Source organism: Hevea brasiliensis, chromosome 6 (genome assembly GCF_030052815.1).
Source record: "Hevea brasiliensis isolate MT/VB/25A 57/8 chromosome 6, ASM3005281v1, whole genome shotgun sequence".
Lineage (NCBI taxonomy): Eukaryota > Viridiplantae > Streptophyta > Magnoliopsida > Malpighiales > Euphorbiaceae > Hevea > Hevea brasiliensis.
The window spans coordinates 6,328,204-6,343,203 of NC_079498.1; the positions used below are offsets into that span (position 1 = coordinate 6,328,204).

Consider the following 15,000-nt stretch of genomic DNA (forward strand, 5'->3'; position numbering starts at 1 on the left):
ATTCTCTGGAATGATTAACTAGTTACAAAAATTAATTGAGTGATATATTAGAGAACAAACATAGCTACTATTTGGATTGACTCTCATAGTTACTTATTGTGAAGTATGATTCAAATTTTTATAGAATCTAATATATATATATTAATTTAAGTGAGATAAATATTTTTTAATTTAATAGAGAGAATTAATTTTATAGAGGGACGGATATCTCAACGGGACTCCAATAGACGATATATAGTATCTTCTTCTTAGATTATGTTATTTTTTTACTTTAGGCTAAACTTTTCTCTCTCCATGTCACAAAACTTACACTAAAATGTCTCTTATTCTATGGGGCTACAATAGGCAAATGTCACTTTCTTCAATTGACAAGAGCCTCTTTTTTATTGGGCAAAAGTTAATCTTTTCAGTGAATAAGAGTCATTCTTTAATGGGCGAAAGCTCCTCCCCATTGTCAAAGTGAAATAAATTTTTCACAATACTCCTATTTATAGAGTTAGCTTCTCAGTTCTAATCTAATTAATAATTTAATTCAATTTAGAAATATAACTTTATTTAAAAATAATTCTAAAAATAAGAGTTATATTCTATATAGAAAATAATAATTCTTCTACTCAAATTAATAAAAGATATCTCTGAAAATTTTACTAGAATTTTAAATCACAAATTTGATAGATGGATTAGAGGGGCTATGGCCTCCTTAAGCTTTGAGAGATTCCATAAAAAATATATGATAATTCTCTATTTTTTAATTTATGAATATTTTAAATTTTGTTATTTGAGAATTTAAATGATTTTTTATATATTAAATTAAAATATTTTCATTATTATTTTAAATTTAATATATATATATGTTTGGCCACTTCAAAATTTAGTATCTAATCCCACCGCTAGGAAGAGTATTATTATCTATGATGTTGTAATAGTAGATTTATTTACTTCTAAATAAGAAAGAGAGAGGTAAACTATTTTATTTACTATGATATAGTGTAATGAGTATGGATGTCGAGTAATAAAGATATTATTTGTATATAGAGGAGAATGATAGAGACAAAATAATATATTTACATGAATAATTAGTAATGTTGTGTCTATAAGGTATAATTGAGTTGATGCGTTTAGAGAATTTTGAGTTTAATGATGTATTTGTATGTTTTGATTGATGGTGGAAGATTTCACGAATGTAGTCATTCTATATTGAGAGTAAACATGGGCTCGAATAGCTTTTAAATTGTAATCAGATCAATTTTGATAATCTCGATTTAATTTTAAATAAAAAACAAAAAATATATATATTTTTTAAATTTAATCAATTTGATAAAACTAAATCGAACTAAATGAATTAAAGTAGAAACAAATTGGATCAAATTGAAATCAAAACTAAGAGAAAACCTTTAGTTCGATCTCAAATCCTAATATTTTAGAATTGATTCAGTTCTGGCTTGAAACTTGATCATATCTGATACATGCATTTTGTATAGTCATTTAGGTTTGATTTTATGGCCATTTTATTTATTTGTTAGTAACTTTTAGCTAATTTTATTAGTTATTTATATAGTTTTTCATGATTGTCAATTTTTGAATTAATTTATAATTTTACTTTATTTTGTAGGGAAAATGACGTTTTTGAGGGACAAAAAAAAAAAAGAAATTTTGCCAATTAGCAGTGATTTCTATAGCCAAAGATATCAAAAACAAGTTTGAAAGTTGAAGTATGCAGTGGCTAAATTGTGCATAATTTACCGCATAAGTTATGTAGTTCTGCACAGGCAGAAGAAATAATTTTTGCTTTCTTGCCAAAATCTGCATAAGTCACTGCATGACGTATGTAGACTTATTTCTTACTTATGTAGCTTCACACAGAGGGCCCAAAAACCTGTCGAAAACTGCATAAGGGATTGCATAACTTGTGTAGTCCACTTATGCAGTTTCATAGTCTCCAAAGCTTGAAGAAACTACACAACCAACCTGCATAGTTTATGCAACATCACGGGAAGCATCTGGAACCACTAATTTTGTATGAAATCTGCATAAGAAACTTGCACAACTTGTGCAACTTTTCATAATGAGCTGCCAGAAGATTCCCTCATGCAAACCTCAACTCAAACACACCATTTTAGGGCTACTTTTCAGAAAGATATAAAAATGTCATTGTCTCATTTTTAGAAAAGAAGGAAAGAAGAAGAAAGTGACGAGAGGTAGAGAAAACGTTAGAAAACAGAGCAAGGGGGCGCCACTTCCCTTTTCTGGATCAGATTTGGCTTCTTCTTCTTTTCTTCCCTATTTCCTACCTTTATTGTATTGGGTTTCTTAGTTATTAGCTTAGATTTAATATTTATTTATATATTTACTTAGAATTTATTGTAAATATTATGGATAGTGAGTAGTTTTCATTAGATTCTGGAGTTGAGATATAATATTTGAGATATTTTATGGATTTTGATTGGGTAATCCATATTTTGTGGTTTTAATGAAATTTTATCCATTTCTTGTGTGTTCAATGACATACTTAGTGTAGGATCCCATTAAGTATTGTTCTTAATCCATGTTTGAAGCACCGAAAGGAAAAAATCTTGTGATAGATAATTAAGAAATTGGACTTAATTAACTTAGATCTAGAAATAGACTAAGGATTAAGAGGATTTACAGATTAATTAAGGAACTTAATGGGTCTTGATTAATTTTAACTAAAAGAAAGTAGGATTAGATTGATTAAGGCACTTTTTGTCTCACTCGAAAGAGTATTCAAAGAATTTAAGGATTAATCTTCTTAAAACCCGTAAATTCCATAAGATTGGATAATCAATTTAAAAATCTCAAAATAGATTGAATATGAACTCTCAAACTCTAGAATCACCCTTTTATTATTGTTAATTTCTAATTGAATTTAATTGTTTGCCATTTTAAATCTTGCCATATTTCAATTTGCTTATTTTAATTTACTGCAAATTTAGTTGAATCTTTACATTGTTGATTAGATTATTAATTTTGCATATATAGATTTTATACTTCAATATCTATCAATCTATTACTTGAATTTCAAAAATAGTTTAAATTAGTCAATTTTTATATAAAAAATTCAATCATTAACACAACTCTTCGTAGGAACGATATCTTTTCTATATTACTTGTATAACCCGTACACTTGTGGTTGGACCACATCAATATCAACCATTAATTAAGAGAATAAACAACATAAAATATAATTTATTTTACGTTTACTTATTTGTTTATAATTTGAACTCTTTCACAATCACAATAAAATAGAATGAAACATGACAATTATAATAAAGGATAATTGAAAGAGGAGTTTGCTGTCGATTCTATACCTTTGCTTTAGCTTGGAAATCACAATTGAAATGAAATCCATAGAAAAGTATTCCAAAATGTTGTTTGTGAAAAGAGAAGCGAAGGTCATTGGAGCAAGTAATTCGGAAGGAAATTTGCTTTAGGGTTTGATTTGATTTGGAGTTACAGTCGAAGAGGTTGCTTTTGAAATTTGGTATTCTTGGCTTTAATTTGCTTTTCCATGCACTTCCTTTACGACTCTTTCAATTTACATGCATCACATTCAAATTTTATAATTCCCTTTTCTCTTAACCAAAAACACACTTTGCTTTCGGTGAAAAAGTTGGTAGCTATCGAAATAATAAATTGATACTTTAAAGTTAATTAAAATATAATAATATGAAAATACTATTTAATTGTACATTTTTAATGATTATAATCATAATTTTTTTATTTTATATATTTTTTTAAAAAATTGATGCTAATCTATATATATTTTATAATTCTAGATAATGTTACAATTTTTATGTTAAATTGATTTTAAGTTAATTTAATGAATAATTAATAAAAAATTAATTAAATTAGTTTAATTCAATAATGAATATATTTATATTTAAAAATTAAATAACTTAAATAATATATTTAATAATACTATTATTTTTATAAAATTAAATTTAATAATTTTAATATAGAAATATTAAATTATTAAATAATGCATGACTTAAAATTGGATAAATTATACAAGACAAAATAAAATCCCCTTAATTTAAATAATAGAAATGTTTACATTTCTCTGTGAGGGCATAATTGTCATTTGAATGCTTAACATCAGATACTGTGTCTCTTTCATTTTCCTGTTGAGAGGCTCAGGCCTCAGAGCTAAGAAGCACTCTGAGCAGACAAAGACCACCAAGTGTAATAATCACTGATAGATGAGGGTAAATTAGTAAAACAAACTTCCAAACAACCCCATGCCGCTCATTAATTGGCCTTAAATACTACCAAATATAAGCAACCCAGAAGTAATTAACCACTAATTTTACTAATTACACCTTCAATTATAATCTTTCAAATCAAACTGTCAAGAATAAAGCACTGCGAGTTTCAACGGTTGAGATCATTCACAGGCCCAGATTTAGACAAGAAAAGTAAGTTACTGCTTTATGGAATCTAAAAACTGCCCGAACAAATATCTGACTGTTGCCCGGACTCACGAATACTTACTGACACGGTCAGCTCCGGGCAGCTCCAAACTCCAATACTAAGACTTTCTCTCTCTAGACTTGGGAGTAGTACTACTTAAAGATGTGAACTTTCCCTCAATAGGCCAACGCGGAAAGAGCCAGGCCAGGCCAGCCACCATTTTTCTCTGTTAATCGGAGAAGGTGGCGGAGGACAGTGGTGCACCGCCTCTCCGGTGATGCCGGGGTCAAGTGGGTAAGCCAAGTGGGCGCCCGGTTTTAAGGAGAGTGAGATTTTAGACATGGGTCAGGGACTCAGTTGTGCAACGACTCAGGAACATGGGCTCTTCAGTGCCATGCAGTCTGGTGACTTGGACACTGTAAAGGCTATGCTGGAGAGAGACCCATCCCTTACGCATCAAACTACTGCTTACGATCGCCAATCTGCACTCCATATTGCTGCTGCCAATGGCCGGATCGAGGTGGGGTTCTTGGTTTTTGCTTGTTTTTTTGATTGAATTTTGGTGTTTTTGTGGACTTATGGGGTTTTTGTTTTTGTGTATAAAGTTTAGCGTTTTTCTTGAGATTCTCTTGCTTTTGGTTAATGGTTTTTGGTTTTGGTGAATGCTAATGGATTTCTTCTGGTTTTGGGATAATTTGTAGATTTTATCTATGCTTTTGGAGCGATCTGTGAATCCAGATGTTGTAAATCGTCACAAGCAGGTTGTGTTTTCTGATTGTTTGTGAATGTGAAGTCTCAGTTTCTTTGAATTGTTTGATGTTGTGTTTTATTCTTCCTTGCCTTTGACGTTTACTTAACAGTAATTTTGATTTGTTGATTGTTAATGGTGTAGACTCCACTTATGCTGGCTGCAATGCATGGCAAAATCGGCTGTTTGAAAAAGCTGATCGAAGCAGGAGCAAATGTATGCCAAAATTGGAATCTTCTGTTTCTTCTTTTTATAGATTTTAACTTTGGGTATTGAAAACGGTAATCTTTAATTTGTGATTTAATCAGATTTTGAAGTTTGATTCACTTAATAGAAGAACTTGCTTGCATTATGCTGCTTACTACGGCCATTCTGATTGCCTTCAAGCTGTACTCTCTGCTGCTCAATCTAGCCCTGTTGCTGTCTCTTGGTAACTATCATTTGTTCCTCAAGATTTGATTAAATTCTCCCTCTTTTTTGCTCTTTTAATTGATTATGCCTCACTAACCTGTATGGAAATTCAAATCTAGGGGATATGCGCGGTTCGTCAATATTAGAGACGGTAGAGGAGCTGCACCTCTGCATTTAGCAGCCCGTCAAAGACGACCCCAGTGTGTACGTATTTTGTTAGACAATGGAGCTCTTGTCTGTGCTTCAACAGGCGGATATGGGTAATGGTTAAATGGATATTTTTTTCTTACTCCTCTATTCTATGAGGATTTGATTTGTCTTGTTTATTGATACATTAATTGCTGCATACAGCTGCCCAGGGAGTACTCCTCTTCATTTGGCAGCCAGAGGAGGATCTCTTGATTGCACCCGTGAATTGCTAGCTTGGGGTGCAGATCGTCTTCAAAGAGATGCATCTGGGTATAGCTCAATCTTCTTCATTTTGGTTTCCTTCATCCTTTTGATGATGAATCCTTATTTTTTATGTAGCCAGTCCAATTAAATGATTTTTACTGCCAAAAAAGTCATATTTTATATTCTTATACCTTGGAACTAGAAGACACATCCTCTTTAGGGATGATTGATACTAATATGATCATCCTTACACAGGAGAATACCCTATCTGGTTGCTTTGAAGCATAAGCATGGAGCTTGTGCAGCCCTACTAAATCCTTCTTCAGCTGAGCCTCTTGTCTGGCCATCACCTTTAAAATTCATCAGTGAGCTTAATCAGGAGGCTAAAGCTCTTCTAGAACGTGCTTTAATGGACGCAAACAGGGAGAGGGAAAAGAACATCTTGAAGGGAACTGCTTATTCACTTCCATCTCCATCACATTCTGATACTGGTGCAGATGACAATATATCCGAGGTAAATAGTTCTTCTGGTCCGGACTTAATTTACTAGAGTTTCAAACTCTTCGATTGTGATTGGTCAGCACAACAAGTTTTAAAACTTGTTCTTCAATTCATTATTATTATTCCCAGTTCACATCGTTATAGATAGTTATTTTTGTTTAGCAATTTGGTTCTTTTTCTGCTACTTTCTATGAATGAAGTCCAATTCAGGCCAAGTTGAGTCTGTATTAACAGTCTGATATCATCTGAGCTATTGAGAAAAGTTAGCAGATAGAGTGGAAATTATGGGACTAATCTATTTGCTGGGCCATTATATAATGCAGGCAAGCGATACAGAGCTGTGCTGCATATGTTTTGAGCACGTTTGCACAATTGAAGTACAGGACTGTGGTCACCAGATGTGTGCACAATGCACGCTAGCCCTTTGCTGCCACAACAAACCAAACCCAACAATTGCATGCCTAAACCCGCCAGTTTGCCCATTCTGTCGAAGCGCCATTATACGCCTAGTGGTTGCTAAAGTCAAGGATTGTGATGATGCTGATCAAGACATTGGAGAGATTGGTTCACCAAAGATGAGAAAGGCAAGGAAGTCGCGAAACTTCAGCAGCGAGGGAAGCAGCAGCTTCAAGGGCTTGTCAGTGATGAGTCCATTTGGAAAAATGGGCGGTCGTGGCTCGGGAAGAATGGCTGCAGAAAATGAATGGGTTGATAAGCCTTAATGATACTCGGTAGCATTTGGAAATCAAAGATTTCAAGTAACAATCAAGGATTCCTTTACTTGTGCTCCAAAGAAGTGCGAAAATATCAAAGGAATGGATGTCGGTGCTGGACCCAGTTGTTATATATATAGCTTAGAGAGAGAGAGAGAGAGACAGAGAGAGAGAGAGAGGTCCATTTTCGATGTAGATTTGGGGAATAAGCAAGAGATGTGAGTTGCAGGTTTGGGTTGGTAAGTTTGGTAATATAGTTGCTGTGGGTCATATTGTTGTATCCTTTGTTTACTTGAGATTGAAGGGGCATTGGCAATTAAACAAAGAAATTTCTTTTCTTCTTCAGCAAGGGGAAAAAAATCAACTTTCTTGAATCTCTTCTGCTTAAAAGAAATTATTAAATTTTATTAAAATAGATAAAATTTTAAATAAAAGTTTTGCAAAATTAAATTAATAATATTTTATGGATCAAAATGTCCATATGTCGTCTAGAAGGAATATTATTATAAGTAAAAATAAAGAAAGCCTGCTCGGAGGATGGATGCCTGTCATGTGAATCTGCAATCATATTTCCATTGGCTAATATAAATAATAATATATATATATAAAAAATAGAAACTAGGGTTTATGGATGGGTTGGGACCCATCAACATGATCTGACATGCAGCGAGGACGCGTGGACGAGGTGGACCTACATAAAAAACAAAACCTTATGAGGAGCAGGCTCACCTAAATTGGTGTGGGGTGGAGTCATTGATGGGTGGCCTTTTGTTTTTGTATATTTGAGAATAATGGTAAAGCTCCTCTTTCTTATGATTTCAATAAATTATTGGATACAATTATTTTTCATTTTTCAGTAATAATTGAAACTGAATTTTTACCTTTTTTTTATAACAAAAATTCTTTAAAAATTGAAATTTGTTGAATTTATTTATTTATTATTGATTATTTATTTATTAAATAATTTAAATTAGCTCAAAAATTTACAACTTGTATTTATAAAAGAAAATGTCTATCTCTTTCCACTGTTTTATTTAGGGTTTATTTATTTTATGAAAAATAATTTATATATGAAAAATATTTTTTATAAAAAATATTTTTTTAAAAAATATTTTATGAAAATATTTTTTATTATTTAATTATAATATTAAATTAATAATATTTGTTTAGTTTACATATGTATATATATTTTTATATTTTAATAAAATTATTAAAAATTTAAAAAATATAAAATGACTTTTTTTAAATAAAAAATTATTTTTTTTAAAAATAATATAATTTTCCTTTTAATCAGAAAAATATTTTTTATTAATTATTTTTTTTATTACCCCAAAAGTAAGAAAATTTGAGAAATATTTTTTAGAAAAACTTTTCTATCAAATAAACAAAGTCTAAGACTCTAATTATTTAACAGAAAATATTTTTTTTTTATATTTTTAGTATTTGAGATACTAAAAAAATTAATTAATGATTAAAAAATAAAATTAATATTTTTTAAAAGAAATTATTTTTATTTTTAAAATTTAATAATTTTATTAAAATATAAAAATATTTATACATATATGAAATAAATATATATTATTAATTTAATATTATAATTAAATAATAAAAAATTTTCTTAAAAATATATTTTAAAAAATATTTTTAATTTATAAATTATTTTTCATAAAATAAGCATAGCCTTAATTATTTATATTGCATAAAGTCTTCATTCTTTCTTTGAAAATAATTAAAATTTGGTCTTTAATAAAATCAAGTAGTTGCTATCACTGAGTCAAAAGATTAATAAAATCTTTGTACTAATCTAATAAAGAGCAAAATATCTGTGAGGATGGGACATTTCAGAGGATATTTAGTGATTAAAAAAATATTGAAAGAAAATTAAATGCTGGAAAATTTTCCAATCAAAGCAGTGTGGGAAAGTTTCAGAATTTCACATGAATCTGAAAACATGTCATATAGGTTTAATTATTAGTTAGGCAGGATAAGCCAATTCACAGGTGAAAATATTTCTTTTATTCTGAAGTCTTCAATTCCACATCTCACAAGCAGAAATATCCTGAATTCAAGATTTTTTTTTTTGAAAATCCATGCTTCCATTGGAGATAGATCAATTGGGTTGATGCATAGGGATGTTTTTATAAATTTATACTCAGTTAGTTTTATAAAAAATATATTTTTAAAAAATATTATATACATTGTTTATATTTTTTAATGTTTGAAATATTTAAAAAAAATTAATTTAAAATATTTTTCTTTAAAAAATTATTTTACAAATTTTGATATTTTTTTTATTGTATGATCTAAATATATACGATTAATTTAATATTATGATTAAATAATTAAAAATATATTTTTTAAAAATAATTATTTTATAAAAAATATTTTTTACATAAAAATTTATTTTCTACAAAATAAGTAAGTAGAGATTAAACTAAAAAAATTCTTATCTAAAATCAATTTACTATATATTTAAAATATAAATATATAAAATATATATATTTAATAGATAATTTCTATTATATATATTTTGTCTTGAATCATGCTTAGATTAAATTTAAACAAAAAAATATGATTAAAATAAATGCAATTTTCTTTAGTAGAAGGGAGTTAAACAACCCAAAACAAGTTGCACCAGACAATTACGAATACAAGCAATACTAGGGGTGAGCATTTGAACCGAACTGAATTGAATCGAATTAAATTATAAAAATTGAATTATATATTTTAGAAATCGAACTGAATTGTAATAGATGAAAAATTAAATCGAATCCAATTGTTCTATTTCGGTTTGGTTTGATTCAAACTGATCGATTTTATTTTCTATTTTTTTAATTTAAAATTAATTTTCAAATTATTTAATCTAATTTTGACTTTGTTTTGAACCTAATAACCATTAATCAATGAAATTAAACAATATATATATATATATATATATATATATATATATATATATAATTACATATAATTCATAAATTTTTCATAAAAATAAATCAATTCAAAAATTGATTTGATTTGATTTGAATATATAAAATTACTATTCGGTTCGGTTTGATTTAATCGATTTTTTTTCTTTAAAATAGAATCTAACCAAAATAACTGAAATTTTTATAATATAAAATCGAATCAAATTAAATTATTTTAAAAATTAAACTAAATTATAGAATTAAGAGAGTTCAGTTTGATTTATTTGATTGAATAATGCTCGTATAAGTGTTTTGTAAAAAAATCTAGCTAAATTATAGTAAGAAGGAATTTTAATACAAAATTTTGAAAATTAAAAACTTTTATGGTAATAAAATAAAAATAAAAGATAAAAGTAAAATATTTGACAAAATAGAGGAACGGATAATAAAAATTACCATTTTTAAAAGCCAATCCAACGGACCCTAATGAAATTAGAAGAAACACAACTAATTATAACCTACAAAAACTGGTAGGAAGCCCAATATCCATTAGAGTATCATACAAGAAAGTACATCAAATAGGATCATAAGCTCTTTATATATATATATATATATTCACCTTAATAATTATAAATTATACTTGACTCGATTTTCTTCTAAAATGATAATATTATTGGTAATCATGCAACTCAGGGCAAAATTTATTTGAGCTAGGCCAACAATGGAGGGCAGCACTCTTTTAAAGCAATTGGCAACAAGTTTAGTGAAAATTTTATTACTAAAGTGTTGGGATCGCTTAAAAAATTATTAAAAAAAATAATTTTCTAAGTAAAAGAAAATTAAATTATTTGTTTTAAAAAATTATTTTTTAATTTTAATAATTTTATAAAAAATATAAAAATATTTTTACATACATAATATAAATATATACTATTAATTTAATATTTTAATTAAATAATAAAAAAAATTACTGTATAATATACATAAACTTATCCGTTGAAAGTTGAAACTTATCCGAATAAAAAACAGTGTGCGGCTCTTGAGATGAGAGAATAAAAAAAAAAAAAAAAAAACTACACCTCCAAAGACCCAAAACCAATCTCTCCTTTAATAATGCCCTACTGGTTTAAGATAATATTTATTTATTTAAATGGATTCCCCTCTAGAATCCGTATTTGATAATTTTATTTAGTATAATTTTTATATATTCTGGTTATTAATTATAATAAAATTTATTATAATCAATAATCATAATAATATACAATTGGGGGTTTGAGGATTTTGTGTCTGATTTTGAAACCATCATTGACATTTATTATTTGATTATTTTGAACCTTCTCAGGATTGAAAAGTCTAGCTATTTGGGTCAATTGCTTGTGATAGGAAGCTAGCCATTTTTTATAAGCCATTTGCTAGTAAGGAAAATTTTCCAAGTGGACCTATATGTTCTTGACATTAGAACTTAACCATTGTTGTTGTTGACCACAGGCTCAATCCTAGGGAAGATTGGCCTCTCCTCAGTGAGATATAAAATCTTCAATTTGGTATATGTACAAAGATTGTTTTTGTTGACATTCATGAACTCCATGAATAATAAAAGATATGGTTGTAGCTATGAACTTACACTTTGCCTAATTGTATTGGCATAAATCTATTAAGCAATGCTTCTTAATGCCCAAATTGCCAGTTAAAACATTAATCACAGATTAAGATCATGCTAAATGACAACAATATCAGCTAACCATGCGAGATACCTCTGCACTAGCACAAGAATATATGTGAGTCCATTGGTGTAAAATGGACTATATGTGTAAGACATTGATCTAAAGACAAACAAAAACTGAGTTTATTTTTCAGTTCCCCTACCTAGGACATGAAGATCAAATCATCAATGGAAGACAAAAAAAATTTTGGACAAGCTTAGTTCCTAACAGGGCTGTCCACACATGCAAGAAAATAGGACTGGAACTCCATGTCTACTGCTATGATCTAACCTTCCATTTCTTCTCCTTTCAGCATCAGTCTCATGCCATGGACTTACTCTAGGAGGAGCAACTTGGCCATTAACAAATAGTGAATTAGGTTCTGTGCCAGACTGAGCTAGGGAAAGTTCATCAGGTCCATAAATATTAGGGCTTTGATTCCTTCCATATTCATTAGCAGCTCTTCTCTCTACAGCAAGAAAATGGGCAAGAGAAGGAGGATTGTTCACACTTTGAGCATCAGTGGTGTCTCTTGAACATAAAGAGAAAAGCCATGTTTTGGGTTTTTTGTTGCTCTTCTTTTCCTTTATTACTTCGACTTTCCTTACCCTTGATGATTTCCTGGAAAGCTCCAATATGTTGGAAACACCAATAAGGCTCCCCAGAGTAATGCTTCTGTCATGGAAGAAAGATCCTGTAGACTGAATTATTCATAGAGAAAAATGAGACAGATTAGCCAAATAATACCAGATTGTGTAAAAATTCAATTTTTTATCTGCTTAAACATCCAAGTCACAATAAAGGTTGAAAAAAGTCCAGCCAAGTTCTGCAAAATGAGGTTTTGAGGTTTCCAAGTACTGAGAAGCTTAATAAGTCCTGTGTTTTAGCTTCATTGCTCTCTTTTGACAAATTCTGGCCTTCCACACTCTCTGCATTCACAGAACTTTTAAGCTTAATCTGGACAAAAATGCAAGATATGTTCTTAAATGAATGGTTGATATGCAAAAACTATCAGAATCAAGAACTGTTTGAAGGCATTGCTTAGGTCCACATTACTTAGACTAACATGTAGTAATACTTGGAATTATCAATATATAACATAACTACGATTTTTTTAAGTAAAAAATCAAGTAACAGTTCACCAGACCCAAAATAATGAAGTGTTTGTGCATTGAAATGATTAGGGAACCAAATCATTATAGTGTGCATTACCCCATGGAATGTGGGGTTCATTATAAGCATTAAGAAAAACTTTGCTTCAATGCCCAAATAGTCTCCTTTCAAATGAGTGCAGATTGTTTCATTAAGCCCAACTGCTGAAACAGAGAACCATGTCAGGAAACAGCAATTAATTTCGAGTTAAATAGCAGAATCGTCAAGCATATTTAGGCATGAACAAAACAAACCAAAAGGAAACAAAAACAACTATACGAGCTACAGTCTTAGTAGTGTCATATATGTCTTTTTGGGTACTTAAAATCCTAAATTAAGCCCCTAAAACTCAAGGGTAATGACGAATGGAGAAATTTAGGTACCCAAAGAAAAAAAAAAATTAAATAAATTTTCTGCCATCTCTACTGACCTCTGTGTCTAAATCTGATGAGGAATCTGTTGAGGAAGTTGGAGAACCAGTGAGTAAAGTGTTGAACGATACTGATCCAGAAAATTCACCAGTTCTAGGTAAAGCAACTCTCACATTAAGGGGCTGCAAACCCAGAGGCCACCCTTCTTCCTACAATCCATCACAATCACTATATTATCAAAAACCTTTAACATCATAGTCTGGGAAAAAAGAAAATACAGAATATAATTGTACTATCATCTGAAACAATAACAATGTGACAAAGAAAATTATAGCAAAAGAACACAAACCCACATTCAGAAACTCAGAGAAAAATCTTAAAAAAAGGAAAAAAAAAAATCTAAGGGACAACCCATGAGGGATAATACAGGAGAGTGAAATAGAAGACAAAATAACTACCTGTTGAGCCATATATACTGGCACCAGAAGTACTTGCAATTCATATATATGCTTCTCTTGATTGGTGTAAGTAGAAGAAGAAGTCACAATGATGCCTGTGTCATTTCCTTGGTGTTTTCTTCTCTAAAAGACAAGTTGCTGTTCGTTGGATAGATTCTGAGAAGCTGAGAAGGGTAAACTATAAATAGATGTGTGCTTCACTTGCACTGTAGCCCAACAACAATGGCTTATAATATGGCATCAAGTGAGAGTAAAAACAAGCAGAAAAGGGCCTCAAAAAGAGAAAAGACTTGTCATTTTTGTGCATTTTCTTCCTTCTTAGCTTTACTCGAACTTTGTTGACTAGAAAGAGAAAGAGGAAACACAATTATTTGTGGCTTTATCAAATTGTTGAAGTGAACTACACAGGCTAAGGACCAAGGTTAGGTTAGGTTCAGAAAACTGTGCATTAAATGGCAGAATTACCCTAATCATCAAACAGTCAAATCCTTTTAACGGTTTTACTTCATTTTTAACTTTTTTAAATTATGCTTATAAACGAACAAATTTTAAAATACAGTATTATAATCCGTAACGAATTTAGAAAATTTTTTTTGTCAATATATGAAAAATAAACATATCAAAAATAAAATTTTCAAATTGATATTCAAGTATCAAAATTTTATTGTTTAAAAATTTAATAAGATTATAAAATTAAGTCAATTTAACTAATATTTTTATGTAAAAAAAATAGAGCTACTAAATTTGAATAATTAATATAAATAAGTAATTTATTTTTATATTTATCAAAAAGAGAGTTCAATAATTAAATTTTTAAGGGGTCAATTTAAATATTTATATTTATATATAATATTTTAAGAAAAAAGAGTCAATTGAGTCTTCTTTTTATATTGTGAAACTGTCAATAATTATGACTATTAATTATGATAAATTTTATCATAATTAACGATCAAAATATATCTATTATACATATAACGATTGCATTGAATAAATTTTAATACAAGTCTAGGGCATTAGCAAGAGTCAAGACTCATTCAACATTTAAAATAATATTTTAAAAAAATTCTTATATTATGATTTATGTAACAAACGTTCATCCACTGCTGAATTGCTAGTTTAATTGTTAATTTATTTAAATAAGGATTATTATAATTTTAAAGTATAAATATATGAATTTTATCACATATATTATATTTAAATTCAGTTAAAACAA

At 29.1% G+C, this 15,000-nt stretch overlaps 2 protein-coding genes across 2 annotated transcripts; one reads left to right on the top strand and one right to left on the bottom strand.

The window, feature by feature from the left end:
- Positions 1–4,586: 4,586 nt before the first annotated feature.
- On the top strand, positions 4,587–7,571 carry LOC131180744 (putative E3 ubiquitin-protein ligase XBAT31). Its single transcript, XM_058148308.1, has 8 exons — positions 4,587–4,951; positions 5,133–5,192; positions 5,324–5,395; positions 5,488–5,609; positions 5,710–5,850; positions 5,942–6,049; positions 6,239–6,497; positions 6,808–7,571. Exons 1-8 carry the CDS (start codon positions 4,772–4,774, stop codon positions 7,204–7,206), a joined length of 1,341 nt encoding a protein of 446 aa, XP_058004291.1. The 5' UTR covers positions 4,587–4,771; the 3' UTR covers positions 7,207–7,571.
- A 4,265-nt stretch (positions 7,572–11,836) lies between these two features.
- LOC110663067 (uncharacterized protein At3g17950) lies at positions 11,837–14,126 on the bottom strand. The gene is made up of 3 exons (XM_021822274.2): positions 13,788–14,126; positions 13,389–13,538; positions 11,837–12,507 (listed from the first exon to the last, which is right to left on the bottom strand). The coding sequence occupies exons 1-3, from the start codon at positions 13,797–13,799 to the stop codon at positions 12,031–12,033; spliced, it is 639 nt and encodes a 212-aa protein (XP_021677966.1). The 5' UTR covers positions 13,800–14,126; the 3' UTR covers positions 11,837–12,030.
- Between the last annotated feature and the right edge of the window lie 874 nt (positions 14,127–15,000).